We start from the raw sequence: 14,223 nt of genomic DNA, 5'->3' as shown, positions 1-14,223 counted from the left end.
GGGGGTGATGGGAGGTGCACTCCAACCCAGTGGGATGGTTCCAGGGTAGGGGAGGCCTGGAGGAAGGCTGCTGCCATTCAGCCTACAACCCTCCATGATGGAACCTGTCCCAAGGAGTGTCTCTGACAGGGCTGGCATCCTCCAGGCCCCCAAACCCCCCCCCCCCCCTACTAGGCCAGAGCTGAAGGCAGAAACCAAGCAGGCAAGAGTGGTTTTTCCATAAGTTTATTGTGAACTGTGTAAAAAAACGTGGTGGCAGAGGGCCCTGATCCCTGCACTGAATGAGTAGGAGCCGGGGGCATACAGTGTGGCACCCCCTCTGACCCACCCCTTCCTCGGGGACAAGGCCAGGCCTGCTCCCCTCGAAGGGCCATGCCACACATGTGTATACAAACAAACAAAGTCCTGGCGGGGTGAGCCCCAGCTCCAAAGAGAAGGGCCCCTTGAGGCAGTATCAGGGAGGAAGCCCCACAGAGGCAGTAGGAGGAAGGTGGGCTGTGGAAGGCCCAGGGAGCCATGCTGCGGGAGGAGCACCCCACACTCCCATCTCCCAAAGGGATGGGGAGTTCCCCAGACACTACTTCAGAAGTCACCAATCCCAGATGCCATTCCCACAATCTGTCCCTTAGTGGACACTTCAACGTGAGTTAAAGCCAGTCAGGAGGGAGAGCAGCACATGGGGACCAAGGCCCCAACTCCCCCCTTTCCAACGCACAGAGAGATTGGCCGCACCAGCCCCCCACCTATGCGCTGGCACATCATCCCTGAGAGTGCAGATGCCCCTCTTCCTGCAAAATGTTGCCCCACATAGGAGTAACACCCCCCAAAAAAGTCCTGCATCTTTGGGCGAAGTCTTTGGGCTTGGATCCTGTGTCACAAGCATGGCAGGTGATTTTCCTGAAAGGGAGTCCAAGGCTGTGGAGCCAGGAACAGCTTGTCAAAGCCACGGCTGTCTGGAGAACAAGAGGAGAGAAAGGTTGTTGATTGGGACACAGCCAGGGCTGCTCTGTTCCCTTCTGTGCTGGCCAGGAAGATGTCTCCCACTGTCCCTCCTGCCCCAGTCTCCCTGCAGTGTAGGCCTCTTCTCAGGCAGACGAGGCAGTGGCAGTGGTGGCTCTCTCAAGATATCCTGCCACTGGCGCTGGGGCTCCAAGACAAAGGCAGCCCCTCCGCATCAGGTGGGGAAACAGGGGCACTCAACATCCACTTGCCAGGAAACCTTTCCCTCCCTTCATGAGTATGGCCACCACCCACCCATCCTTCCTTCACCTTAACTTTGGCAGCCCCTGTGACACAGAGACCCCCATCTACCCCTTCAGTTGGGCACCACCAGGTGCCTTGGTGGGGGGCGGAGTGGCGTGGACGGGGTGCTTGAGCTGTAGGACAAGCTTGATTCCTCCCATGTCAAAACCCTGGAGGGAAAGAAAGGCAAAATGAACCCCTTGCGGTCAAAGCTGGAGCTGGACATGGCCACTCCTCAACAGGCACCTGCCCAAAGGGCAGTACCCCTGGGAGGACCTCCAGAGGCAACGGAGTGGATGTGCCTTCAAAGCAGATGCCCCAATCCCCAATTCTTTTGGGGGAAGAGGGGTTTTAGCGACCATGAGGAAAACGATATAGGCTTCACTGGCAGACTGTCCCAAGAGAAGGGGGCTCCATACAACCACACTTCTACACTAACCTCCTTGCCAAGAATCTGCCCAATTCCCTGTTTGAAATCAAAGCCAGAGGATGCCGTTTCCATCACAGCATCATTATGTGCCCCTGCATTTGTTGTTGTTGTTGTGTACTGTCAAGTCATTTCCAGCTTATGGAGACCTGCAGGCAAACCTGTCATGGAGTTTTCTTGGTAAGATTTGTTCAGAGGTTTGCCACTGCCTCCCTTTAAGGCTGAGAGTGTGTCACGTGCGCAAGGTCACTCAGTGGGTTTCCATGGCTGATCAAGTTTTCAAAAGCCCATCCCCAGAAGCGTAGTCCAGTGCCCAAACCACTGCACCACGTTGGCTCTAGCACCCTATCTATACACAAGGAATACATCTCTACATCCATGTATACGAGGGAGTATAAAAATGAGGTAACGATCTTACAATTTCAACCGGGTGATACTGAGATCAAGCTCTTTGGAAGAGAAAAGAAAAGAAAAGAGGGAAGAAAGGAAGAGGGGAGGGAGAACTCCTCCAGTCCCTTGCCACCTTCATATATACTTCTGTAAATCTATATCCTGCCAGTTTAGTGGGAGCCAGAGTGGCGTCGCAGTGTGAATGGTGACTAGGAGTCTGGTAGATCTGGTTTCCAATCCCTGCTCCGCCATGGATACCTCCTGGGTGACCTTGGGCAAGTCACACTCTCTCAGCCTCAGAGCGAAGCAATGATGGCAATCACCCTGTGAATAACAAACCTGGGAGAGAGCCCTAGTAAAAGCACATAACAAGAAGCTGCATGAGGTCCATCCCTGCCTTTGCTGCTCTTTATTTGTAGGCAGAAAATTTCCCACAACTTCTCCTTTCCATGAATCACTCTGCTTACTCCTTTTGGCACCATTTCTACCTCTATGGTATTGTTTCTTGGGCCACAGGACATGACCTTTAGCTTAAGGGATTCAAAATGTGGCTCGGCCACAGAGTTAAGTGTACATGGGCATTATGGAACCGGAAGTTGTATTTTCCAATTATTTCCTTAGCCAAGCCCCTCAACCAAGGTCACCCCTTTAGTCCCAGGGTCTCCCATCACTCCAGGCAGCACCAAACCCTGCCACTTACTGACCTGCAGTGCTGCATAGGCTGCCTCAGCTGCTTCCTGGCGAGTGTAGTTGATGAAGGCACAGAACCTCTTAGGGAGCCGGCGGATGGAGTCGATGGGTCCAAACCTGCACCAAAAGGAGAGTGGGCATCGTGGCACCAGCAGACCCGCCCTGCCTGCCCTCAACTGCCGAGAAAGTGTATGTGCAGGGGAGGGGGGAAACAACCAGGGAAACAGTCTCCTTTCTAGGCAGCCTGTCCACTTTGTGGTCATCTGGAGGGTGGCTGCACAGTTGAGGCCTTGGGAGGAAAACAAGGAGGAAGAGGAGGTGGAAAGAAGGCACAGAAGGGGGAAAGAGACAGGGCACACTTACGGATGGAAGTAGTGCAGCAGAATCTCCTCGGTGATCTCTGGGGTGAGGTTCCCCACCCACACAGTAAACCATTCCCTGAAACAGAGCAGGCCAGTCATTCTTCCGATGGCAGGGCTGGGCCACAGAGTGGGACAACCATTCTGTCCCACGTGCTAATGCCCTTCGCTGCAGCTTCCCTAGCCTTTCCTGAACTGGCCTTCTGGCCTCTGTGCTGCAGCTGGCATGATGGAGGTGGGGAAGGTGCCGAGGCACTCAACAACCACAACGACTCTGGCAGCACAACGCCAATAAAGCAGCACGGACCCCACTTCCCTCCAACCTAAGCTGCTCCCCAGTGCTCCTGGTGTTCCCCCCCCCCCACACTTACCTGGTGGGGCCCTGTGCAGCAGAAGGTAGCAGCTCTTTGCTTCGTGAGGAGTTGGTGACCACAACCGATGCCAGGCGCCCTCCTGCCTGGGCACTGCTGCTTGTGACAGGTTTCCTACCTTGCTGCTCTCCTTGTCCAGAAAGGGGGGGGGAGTGGAAGAGGAGAGACCAGTCCATTTAGGGGCAACAGGTTCTGGGCCCCACCACAAGCCCCCTCCACCCCAACTCTCTTTCCATTTGCAGACTGCAAGCCCCCCAGGTCAACCCCACCCTCTTACACCCAAGGAGTGTGCGCTGGAGCAGGGCCTCCATCCCTTCCTGGAGATAAGTGGTGGTGGGGCTTACCGGGCAAAGGAGGCATTGGTTCTCTGGGCAGGATGTTCCATCTTGGCAGGCAGCCATCAAAACTATTCTCCTGTTGACAGAAAGTGCAGGAGGAGCAGCATCAAAGACCTGTGGGCAAATTCAACGCCCCCTGCAATGCCCACAGAAGGGAGATTTCGTCATGTTTTCAGTGAAATCAAGGTGCGGTTCACTCCTGATTAAAAATGCTGCCACCAGGGACGTAGCCAGGATTTTGGGAAGGGGGGGGGTCCAGACTAAGTGCCACAATTTTGAGAGGCTAAGAGCCCCCCCAAGACACAAAAAGGGGGTCAAGCGTTTACATTAGAATGGCACCACTTGAACTTCCGTTATGGCTCCGTGCTGCTATGGAATCTTGGGATTTGTAGTTTTGAGGAGCTGTTTGGCCATCTCTGTCAGGTGCCACAACAAACTACAAGTCCCAGCATTCCACAATATGGTGCCAAGGGCAGCTAAAGTGGCATCAAACTGGATTATTTTTTTCAGTGCAGATGCAAACTGAGTCCTTCCTCTGAAGGCGTTTTACATCAGATAAATTCAGCTCGATAAAGCAAAGTGCAGCTGTTCAAGCAATGAGCGGCAGCCACTCTGTTCATGCTCAGAGACACTCTGCTCATGCTTTGAGACACTGCATTCCAACTTCTGAGCTGAGCTAAGAACCCAGGCTGCATCCACACAACATTTCATTCCCACTTCCAAGAGGGATTTTTAATTCCAACACACACACACACACACTCTACATACACACATGCACACAATTTTTAATTCCAAGACTCATCTATCTATCTATCTAGCTATCTGTCTGTCATAATTTTAAATTCCAAGACATTATACCTTCCTTTCTTCTTATAAAAAACAAACCCCTTTAAGAGAATCCTGTTTTGAGAGAAAGGCAGGATATAAAATCAATCAATACAAAATTATTGTGCAATAGTCCATCAGTGCATGGCTTGCATTATAAGACTTTATACCTTTAAAAACTATTAAAATCACAATAGGCTCAGAGTGCTACAGAATCATGGAATCATAGAGTTAGAAGAGACCCCTAGAAGGGCCCTGATCCAGTCCAACCCCATTCTGCCATGCAGGAAATCCCAATCAAAGCATCCCCAAACAAATTATGTAATGGAGGTGTCCATCTACATTGTAGAAAGATATACTATAGATTAATGCTATGGAAAATCACCACCTTGAGTCTGTATATTGGGAGAAAGGTGGGATATAAGAAAATAACAACAACAACAACAACATCTGGGTATTGTAGTTTTGTGAGACATTTAGCCTTCTTTGTCAGAGAGCTCTGGTGCCACAACATACAACAAATCCCAGGATTTTCCATAGCATTAAAGTGGTGTTGAACTGGATTATTTCTGCAGTGTGCACCTTATTAGACTGCAGTTCCCAGCAGTCTGTGGTGCTGCTGGATGATGGTGCCTGCAGTCTAGCATTGCCTGGAGCAGGGCCATAGGACTCCAGAGCCCCAATTCATCCTCTGGCAGCATTTAGGGGAAACTCCTTTAAAAAGGCAAAAATAAGGAAAATAAAAACTCCTTGCAAAGTAAAACCCAGAGGTCTTCCAATGGACTTTGCTTCCAAGGCAGGAGGGCAGAGAAGCTCAGACCTTTAGATTGAGTCCTTAGGTTAATTAATTAATCCTAGAATCCTAGAGTTGGAAGAGACCCCAAGAAGGGCCCTGATCCAGGCCAACCCCATTCTGCCATGCAGGAACTCTCCATCAAAGCATCCCCATTGATATGCTGAAAAGGGCCCAGCTAAGTGTAGTTTAAAATGAGAAAAAACAAGGCTGGAAGGAGCAGAAAAGGGCCAAGCCTTGATATCTGGACCCCAGAACATGCTAACTCCCAGAATTCCATAGCCAAGAGCCACAAAAGAGTTAAATCGCTGCCAAACCTGGTTATTTCTTGAGTGTGGATGCAGCCTGATGCAGCTTCCTGTCCCTCCCTCCCTCGCTCGCTCCCTCTCCTCCAGGGCTTTTTGGCCCCTCCCCTCAGGCCCCGCAACAGAAGTTTAGGGGCGGCACTTGGGCTCCTCCTGGCTTTGCCAGGGCCGGCAGGAGAGCCTCCTCCCCCCTCCATTCTTCCGCCCTCCCTCCCTCCCCCCCCTCTCTCTCTCAGCCTGCCCTGCTCCCAGAGGTGAATTTTCCCCTCCTCTGTGCTTTTGATGGAGGGGACGGAGGAGTTTTAAAGTGCCTTGATTCACCTCCTCCCTCCCTTGAAGAGACTTTTATTTTGGCAAAAACACAAGGGAGGAGGGGGGAAGGAGAAGGAGAAGGAGTGGAAGCCAGACTGACTCCTATGGAAACGAAAGGGAAAGAGCTTGCTTTGTCTTTCCCCCTTTCCCTCTCGGAGCTCCGTGGTTTTAATGGAGAGGAGGAGGGGGGGGGGAAGGGGCATCTAAACCCCCCCGGGGGGGGGGGGGGGGGGCCCCGCCCCCCCAACCCCCCCCCCCCCGGCTACGTCCTTGCTGCCACCCCACCTGGAACATGACAAATCTTCCAATGCTTCTTTTTGCAAAAAGCAGGGTGGGTGGGTTACCCGTTACCCAGCCCCTCCTGGTTGCCTTGCTGGTCAGGCTGCTGGGGCTAAGGCTCCTTAGCACTGCCCTGGCACAGCACCCACCCACCAGAGTGGACCACTGGGTACAGTTCCTAGCAGGGCAGCTGTGCTGGGTTTTTTTAAAAACATATCTACCCCTCTTTCCAACCGCAGTGGGTTCCCCTCCTCTTCCCCCCAAAATCACCTCACCCCCACAACTCACCATCAGACAGTGGCACCGCTTCAGCTGGATGGCTGCATCGCTCCGGAAATCCTCCAGCCGCATGAGCTCCTCAAAGGTTCTTGCTGCCTCTGCATACCTCTGAGGGTTGCAAAGGGATGAGTCATTTTGCTGCACCCTCACCCTTCACAGCTCCCCTCTAGCCCCTTTGCCCCAATGGTTGGTACCTTCAGGCCCATAAGGGCCTTGCCCTGGCGGAAAAGGCCTTTAGGCCAACCAGGCTTTAAGCTGAGGGCCAGTTGGGCATCCTGCAGGGCCTCCGCGTAGCACTGCAGCCTCTCAAAGCAGAAGGAACGGTTCCCAAAGAACCTGTGCAGGAGAGGAAAGGAGAAAGGGAGACCATGAAGGACCAGCATCCCTTTGCTTCACAGCCTTAGACTTGCAAAGGCAAGGCTCAAGGACAAGCAGCCGGAGTCAATGGGGAGCACAGGCACCCCTTTCCCCAGGGTCACAGGGGACTCCAGCAGAGGAGCTACCCAGACCTGCACCTGGACAGAGGCTCTGTCCTGAACCACCAACACTCCCTTCCTCTCCAGGCAGCCTTTTCCTAAACAGAAAGGAAGTTTAATCCCTGGTAACAACATTTAGGGAAAGGACTACCAAGTCAGCTGGGGAGAAGGACACAGTTTTAGCCAAGAATTCCAACAAATGCTTCTCTCCTGCCCCACCAAATCCCAGCTGGTTGGTGGGCAACTATCTAGCGAGGAAGCCTTAATATCTCCCTGCAAAAGCCATCGGCAAAGAGAAGCCCACGGCCCACACAAATGGGAGGGAGTGGCAAGGCTTGCTAGAGACATGAAGCTCCCCAGGGGGGGTCTGAGGTGTTGGGGCACTCGAGCAAGGCCCCTCCCCAGAGAGCACTCGTGTGGAACTACAGCTGCTTTATGAATGAGAGGGGAGAAGTCTTCTCTTCACTCCCTCTCTGGCTTGCGACCTTTAGATGGCAGCCAAAATAAAGTGACCGCCCCCAAAGAGCAGCTGCCTGGGCAAAGAGGCAAAATGCCACTGCATTTTGGAGATGAACTTGGAAAAAAAAAGTTTGAGAGGCAATTTTTAAGAGGGAACTTGGCCATGTCAGAGCAGCCTCCAAGAGATCTCCCTGGGGCCAGATTCTGCCACTGGCCTATCCATTGGTTTCTCCCCACTCCCAGAGAGATGCTCAGCATCCTGGTTCCATAGGTGATGCCCTAGCACAGCAATGCCTATACCTAGATCTCCTCCACAGAGCAGAGATTGTCTGGGAGTGCAACAGACAGGGCATTAAACCCCCTACAAGAAGCAGGAATCCGACTCCCAAGCTTCTGAGAGCAATGCATTCTAGCAGAGATCCAGTTCTTGCAGAGGTCAGAAATCAGTGTGTATGTGTGTTTTGGGGAGGAAACCAGAGGATGATAGAGAAGAAGAGGAGGCAAACTAGCCTTGAGAAGACATGTGGGAGCCACCGCACTTAGCAATGTCAGGTAGTTCTAATATTGCTGACCACCTAGTACTCAGTGCAACCCTTCTGAGGTGCTGCAGAGGACAAGCGAGTGAGTGAGCAAAAAGCCTGGTTCTGGACACTTCCATAGTTAGCCTCCATCTCACCTGTATTCCCGGGGATTCAACTTGACAGCCTCTGTGAAGAGCAGCACAGCCTCCTGGTAGCATCCCTGCTTTGCCGTTTCGTTACCACAATCTTGAAAGTTGGAGGGGGGGGGGAATCACGGAAAAGAAAACATGAAAGAAAACCATTTCAGCACTTAGTCCAGTGCTCTGCGCTCCAAGGACAAAACACTCCTGTTAAGTACACCTGGAAACCCTCTAGGAAAGTGGGAGAGGGTCAGGCCTGCCAATACTCTGAGCTCCTGAGGAGAGGCAGGTGCGAGGGAGAACAAGGCCCTGGATATGCTACATGCTCACCTGCCAGCACCATGCTCTGCTCCACTGCCGTCAGCTGAAGTCCTGTCCTTGGGGCCTGGAAGGGGAATGAGCAACCAGTGAGGGCTCGGGTGAGAAGGGCCTCCTCCAGCCTCATAAAAAGCCTACCAGGTCCCACCTGCCCCCTTCAGCTGTCTCACTCTCATGCATAAATGGGAGACATGGGGTGAGCTTGAGTGCTTCCCCTGGGCCTCAGGGCACAGCCTGGCCTCACCTCCAGCTTCACTTTTGCCTCTGCCTCCTTCCTGTCAGGCTTGGCTGCTTTCTCCCTCTTGGGCAGCAATGGTTTGGTGCTGACCTTGAGGCGAGCTTTTGAAACAAAGGTGCTGCTCAGATCAAGCTCCTCCTGCGAACAAGAGAAGCGAAAGAACAATAAGCCTTCTCCATTTCTAGGGCCAAATGTCATCCAAGTTGGAAACAGCTTGTGTGAGGGTACAGAGAAAGGCAGAAAGGTGGAGAATGAGCTCCTGCCACACAGCTACCACCACCAGCAACAAGTGGCCAAACACCTATCCCCAACTGCCCACTGATGGCCATTTTCTCCACACCAGGCTAAGGCCTGGAGAGGCGTGTTTTGCAATCTTGTCTCCCCAGCCCTGTGGGGATCCTCCCCACTAACATTTAACAACTGAGGGGAGGAACCAGATCAAGAGCACATGGGGGGGGGGATCTGACACTTTCTGTGACTGTGCATCTCAATTGGGGGTGGGAGGAGGGGCGGTGTATTCTGCTCCTCACAGCAGGCCAAGATGGACTGAGCCATGCCGCTCTCTGACTAACAAACCAAGTAATACAAACCAGTGATTAGGTCTCCTTCCATCTCCTCAACAAAAAGTAAGCTGTATTTTTCTTGAAGAGATTTGCACCATCACCTGCCCAAAACCTGAGCAGCTCAGTTACCCACAAAGATCCTCTCGCTGCCCTTCCCCACCGTTTAGCTAAGCCCCCTCTGCTGCCTGTCAGCCCCACCATACAAAGGCCACAGGGCAACAGTCCACACCAGCTCAAACTCACTTCCACTACGGCTGTTGCCTCTGTCGCTTCCTTCTCTTCCTTTGTTCCCCCGCTGGGGCTCTTGCCTGGGGAAGCTTCAGTGGGTTCCTTTGCTGAATCAGGGGAGCCAGCACCGGATGCGCTTCGAACAGCAGCAAAGGAGCCTTGATCGTCCACATCCCTGCCATGTGAAGACTCGGCCTTCAGAGAAAGAGTCACAACCAGTGAGGGGAGCAGAGAGCCACCTGCCTCCCCGGCAAACCCAGTGGGATCTCTGTACCAGACCCTCCCCATAGCAGAGCCAGGAAATCAATGCAGCCTTCTCCATGCCATGCCTCTGACCCACCAGGCCTAGCTTTGGCAGAACCATTCCTAGGTCAACGCACACCATTGGTAGTGGGAGGTTAGGCTGCTCTTAGGGAGATCACTAAGGGACCAGGCCGCTAAGCAAGGCAGGAGGATCCACCGGTTATTTGGGCAGAGGCCACCTCCCCCTGGGAAAGCTCACAAGGGTCACTCACCACCTCATTCTTGGACTTCAGCTCCTGATTACGCTTCTCCTGTTTCTTCCTGTCCTTTTGCCTCTGCAGAAGAGAGAAACAATTCAGTTCAAGCACCACAATTCAAAAAGGATGTGGACAATCTGGAAAGTGTTCAGAGGAAGGCGGCTAAAATGGTGGAAGGTCTGGAAAACACCAAGCTCTATGAGGAGCTGCTGAGAGAGCTGGCTATGTTTAGCCTGGGGAGAAAATTAAGAAGTGACACGATAACCACGTTTAATTATTTGAAGGGATGTCACACTGAGAAGGCAACAAGTTTGTTTTCTGCAGCTCTAGAGAATAGGACACAAGAGTAATGGATTTACGTTACAGGAAAAGAAATTCCACCTCAAGATGAGGAGGAAACTCCTGAGAGTAAAAGCTGTCCGACAACGGAAAGCATAATGGAGCAGCGGTGCCTCTTTCTTTGGATGTTTTTAAATAGAAGCTGGTTGACCATCTGTTAGGAAGGTGGACTGACGGTGTATTCCTGCATGTCAAGGAGTTGGACCGGTCTCTTCCAACTCTGTCATTCTATGGAAAGGCAGGTGTCCAGCCGATGGGGGAAGAGCAGCAGTTCATCAGACAGCAGCTCCCTGCCTGGGAGAGTCTGACTCACGCACAGAGAGGTGCTGGGGATCAGGCCTTACCTTTTTCTTCTGCCTCTTCTTCTCTGCCTTCTTTTTGATCCGCTCCTCCTCTGCAACTAACTCTTCAGCATTTCTCTCTGCCTCCTGAGGAAACAGGGCTATGAGCAGGGAGCCCACGCTCACACCAAGGAGTTACGCCATGCGTGTGTACATGCATGCCACACACTTAGACTATGCTCACACCCCGCCTACCCCAGCATGGGCCACGGAAAGGAAAAGGGGACAACAAGACGTGACCAAAACCAGAGTTTCAGAGTTTGCAGAACATCAGTTCTGGGAAGGGAACAGGAGATGAAGACAACATTGATGGCAAACAATGAAGGGCACCCACTGAAAAGACAAGAGTGTGAGCCAAAAGGAGGCCCATCTTGGGCTGGGCAATGCACTCCCACTTGCCTCACCTCAACTGTGAGCTGCTGCTGCCGCTGGGGCAGGACGATGCAGGTGGGCCCGGCGTGTGCTGGCGAGTCAGAAGGTGGCTTGCAAAGGAAGAACTTCTTGAATCCGCAGAAGGTTCCCTGAGGGGCATTCCAGGCCCCCTCTTCTCCCTCCTCCTCCTCCTCCTCCTCTGTGTAGTCTCCCCAGTCTTCAGAGCTGTAGTCGTCGTCTTCGCAGTACCAGCAAAGCTCTCCGCTGACGACTGCAAAAGGAGCAGGGGGCAGGCGTGAGCGCTTGGGTGGGCAAGGGAGGCAGAGCGGATGGCAACCCCCTCCTCCGTCTGGGAAGCTGCCCAAAGGGGGAAGAAGCAAGGAAGGAAGGAAAGGGAGGCACTACTACGCTCCCCCTGAAATCTCTTTCTCCTGGACTCTGGGCCTGGAAGCCCCGCTCTCAGCAGCGGACAGGAGGGCATTTGCAGGGCTAGAAGCAGTGGGCAGCTGCATCCGTTCCTCAAGGCATCCGATCTGGCTGCAGCGACACATGTCTTGGTTGCATCCCCTTGGGCTACTCCAACGCATTCTCCCTGGGGCTTCTCCTGGAAGCCGCCTGGGCAAAAGAAAGAAGGCTGGCCAGGGCTAGCGATAGGGAGCAGGCAGCTCCCTTTGGGAAGCAGCTTCCCTGGCGGCCGCTTTGTTTCTGGGGCCAATTCCAGGAGCTGGTCCTGAGCGATCAAGGCCCAGGCGGCTCAGGGCCAGGCTCTTTGGGGGGCTGTGTCTCCAAGAGCCCTGAGATCCAACCCTCCCAGGCCCTGGACGGGGAACAGGGGAGCGAAGCCAGGCATCAGGCCACCGCCACGGAAGCACAGCCATGAAGCTGCTCAGGGGATCGGTTGGCCCCGCTCTCCCCAAAGGCCTGCTCCGCCTGTCCCTTGGGCCCAGCGCTGCCCCAGGAGCGCCAGAGGAGGGTGGCTGCCAGCTGGGCAGCCTCAGCCGGGAGAGAGGGGCGGCCGAAGAGGTGCCAAGGGGCCAAGAAGGGCCTCCTCCGCGGCCAGGGCTCCCGAGGACGAGCAAAGCGAGCGGGGCCCCTCGGGGAGGCCTTCCCTCCTTCCTCACCGGGGCAGAGCTCCCCCGCGCGGCGGAAGGCCAGGTGCCGCAGGTAGGCCCCTTCCCCGGCGCCGCCCAGCGCCAGCTCCGCCGCAGCCTCCTCTCCGTTCTCCGCGGAGGACGCGGGGCCCCTGGCCAGGATCATGGCGGAGCAGCCGGAAGGCGGGCGAGCGAGGGAGACCGGAAGAGGAAGAGCGGCACCACTTCCGGCGCAGACCGCACCCCTCCCTCCCGGGACCGGAAACGCGTCGGGCCTCTTTCCGGCCTCGCTCCCCGAGGAGGGCGTGGCCGCCAGCGCCATCTTGGCTGTGGGCAAGGCCGGCCTTCTCCCCTCTCCGCCCGGATCCGGAGGCCCTTCAGCGTTCGCTTTGGATCCGTGTCCTGGGCCTGGAAAGATGGCTATGGCGCCCAGACGCAGCGCAGCGGTTGTGTTTGAAGGGCTGCGTGTTGTCACCCGCCCCGAGCCCCGAGGAGAGGAGAGGAGAGGAAAGGCGGGCGACAAAGAAGAAGGACGAAGCCGCAGAAAGCCTGGCGGAGCCGGAAGAAGTGCCCAGGAAGCCCCAGGCAGGAAGCGCAGAGTCAGGCCCCGTGCGGCGGGGCACCAAGGGGACAGGAAGGCTGAGCCCGGAGGTCGGAGGACCGGCGGCACAAGCCCGGCCCAGAGAAGCAGGGCCGGGAAAAGACTGGCCTGGAAGCGGGATAGGAAGCCAAGAAACCCGGAGGAGGCTAAGGCTGGAAGGGCAGTGTCAGAATCCTGAAGTCTTCTACCAGATGCAGTCAAGCTGGGGACGCTGGGGATGGGTTGCGCTTGGCATGGCTTCTGGAGATGGGTGGACCAGGTGGGGGTCATCTCGTCTCCTTGAGAGGCTGCCCTGCAGAGACCTGGAATGCAAAGGGATGGAAGGAGGGGTCCTGCTGCCTGGCTTTTGCTGGGGGTGGAGTGCTTTGGCTGGGAGGGGTCAGTCTCAGCTTAGAAGCTGATCTTGGAGCCTTCAATAAAGTCCTGTTGTTGCATTAAAGAAGCCGACTGGTCAATTGTCCAGGATTCTGGTCCTCACTCTGACAGGCAGCCAGGGAAGAACCGGAAAAGAAGGCCCAAAGGCCAAGAGATGCGGCAGAGCACCAAGTCAGAAGGGCCCAAGGCCCCACCGCATCCCCGGTCATTGCCATGGAGGAAGCCGAGGAGGAGGAGGAGGGAGGGGGTCTTTCCCTGGAGCTTGCCTCCACTGCTCCCTTGGTTCCCGTTCTCTGGAGCAGCAGGAAACAAGGGCACTCCCTCCCTCCTCAGTAGGACCCCCCTTCAAGTCCTGTCAAGATGGGGGCACCTTCCTGTCCTTCCTTCCCCTCAGACCTCCAGGGTCCTTCCTTCCCTCTCCAGACCATCCAGCCTCTGCTCAAAGGCCTCCAAGGAAGCTTGGTTCCATAATTCTGGGCCCTGTCCTGTTAGTGATATTCATGGGCAGAAGAAGGAGCCACGAGTTGGAAGAGGCCCAGGAAGGGCCCTGATCCAGTCCAAGGCCCTCCTTCTGCCGCCATGCAGGAACTCTCCTCAAAGCATCCCTATTGACAGGTGGCCATCCTGCCTCTGCTTAAAGACAGCCTCCAAAGAAGGAGACTCCGCCACAATCTCCATGGAGGGAACTCTGTGTTCTGCCATCAAAGAGCCCTTACTCTCAGGAAGTTCTTCCTAATGTTGAACCGGAATCTCTTTTCCTGCAGCTTGCATCCATTGCGTCCTATTCTCTGGAGCAGCAAAAAACAAGCTTGCTCCATCCTTAATGTCAGACCCCTTTAGATACGTAAACAAGACTATCGTATTGCCTCTCAACCATCTCTTCTCCAGGCCAGCATCTCCCTACGTCTTTCCTCATAGGGCTTTCCAGGTCCTTCACCATTTTAGTCACCCTCCTTTGGACGCATGGCTCCAGTTTCTCAATGTATTCCTACTCATCTTTATAGCCAGACTGGACACAGGATTATTCCAGGTGGGGCCTGACCAGAGCAGA

At 54.6% G+C, this 14,223-nt stretch overlaps 1 protein-coding gene across 2 annotated transcripts; it reads right to left on the bottom strand.

Moving 5' to 3' along the window:
• Positions 1-209: 209 nt before the first annotated feature.
• Positions 210-13,091, bottom strand: TTC31 (tetratricopeptide repeat domain 31). Of its 2 annotated transcripts, none has more exons than XM_042466941.1 (16): positions 12,227-13,091; positions 11,138-11,376; positions 10,737-10,820; positions 10,069-10,131; positions 9,569-9,748; positions 8,769-8,900; positions 8,537-8,591; positions 8,222-8,312; positions 6,805-6,946; positions 6,620-6,718; positions 3,824-3,893; positions 3,480-3,609; positions 3,113-3,187; positions 2,764-2,866; positions 1,270-1,412; positions 210-953 (listed from the first exon to the last, which is right to left on the bottom strand). In XM_042466941.1, the coding sequence occupies exons 1-15, from the start codon at positions 13,065-13,067 to the stop codon at positions 1,308-1,310; spliced, it is 2,409 nt and encodes an 802-aa protein (XP_042322875.1). In that variant the 5' UTR covers positions 13,068-13,091; the 3' UTR covers positions 210-953; positions 1,270-1,307. The 2 variants fall into 2 exon arrangements, with proteins under 2 accessions (XP_042322875.1, XP_042322874.1); XM_042466940.1 differs by having other exon boundaries at positions 1,312-1,412.
• Positions 13,092-14,223: the final 1,132 nt, after the last annotated feature.

This window comes from Sceloporus undulatus, chromosome 5 (genome assembly GCF_019175285.1).
Source record: "Sceloporus undulatus isolate JIND9_A2432 ecotype Alabama chromosome 5, SceUnd_v1.1, whole genome shotgun sequence".
Classification (NCBI taxonomy): domain Eukaryota; kingdom Metazoa; phylum Chordata; class Lepidosauria; order Squamata; family Phrynosomatidae; genus Sceloporus; species Sceloporus undulatus.
Note: the sequence above shows the minus strand (reverse complement) of the source record. Positions and strands in the feature narration are given on the sequence as shown.

What these genes read in the sequence shown, in the direction of transcription:
- TTC31 (XM_042466940.1), bottom strand. Translation starts at nt 13,067, where the DNA reads ATGACCCCCACCTGGTCCACCCATCTCCAGAAGCCATGCCAAGCGCAA. An exon ending in TGAAGTCCAAGAATGAGGTG is followed by an intron (nt 9,749 to 10,068) that starts GTGAGTGACCCT and finishes CTTTCTCTGAAG; the next exon opens with GCCGAGTCTTCACATGGCAG. An exon ending in ACCAATGCCTCCTTTGCCCG is followed by an intron (nt 3,610 to 3,823) that starts GTAAGCCCCACC and finishes TTTCTGGACAAG; the next exon opens with GAGAGCAGCAAGGTAGGAAA.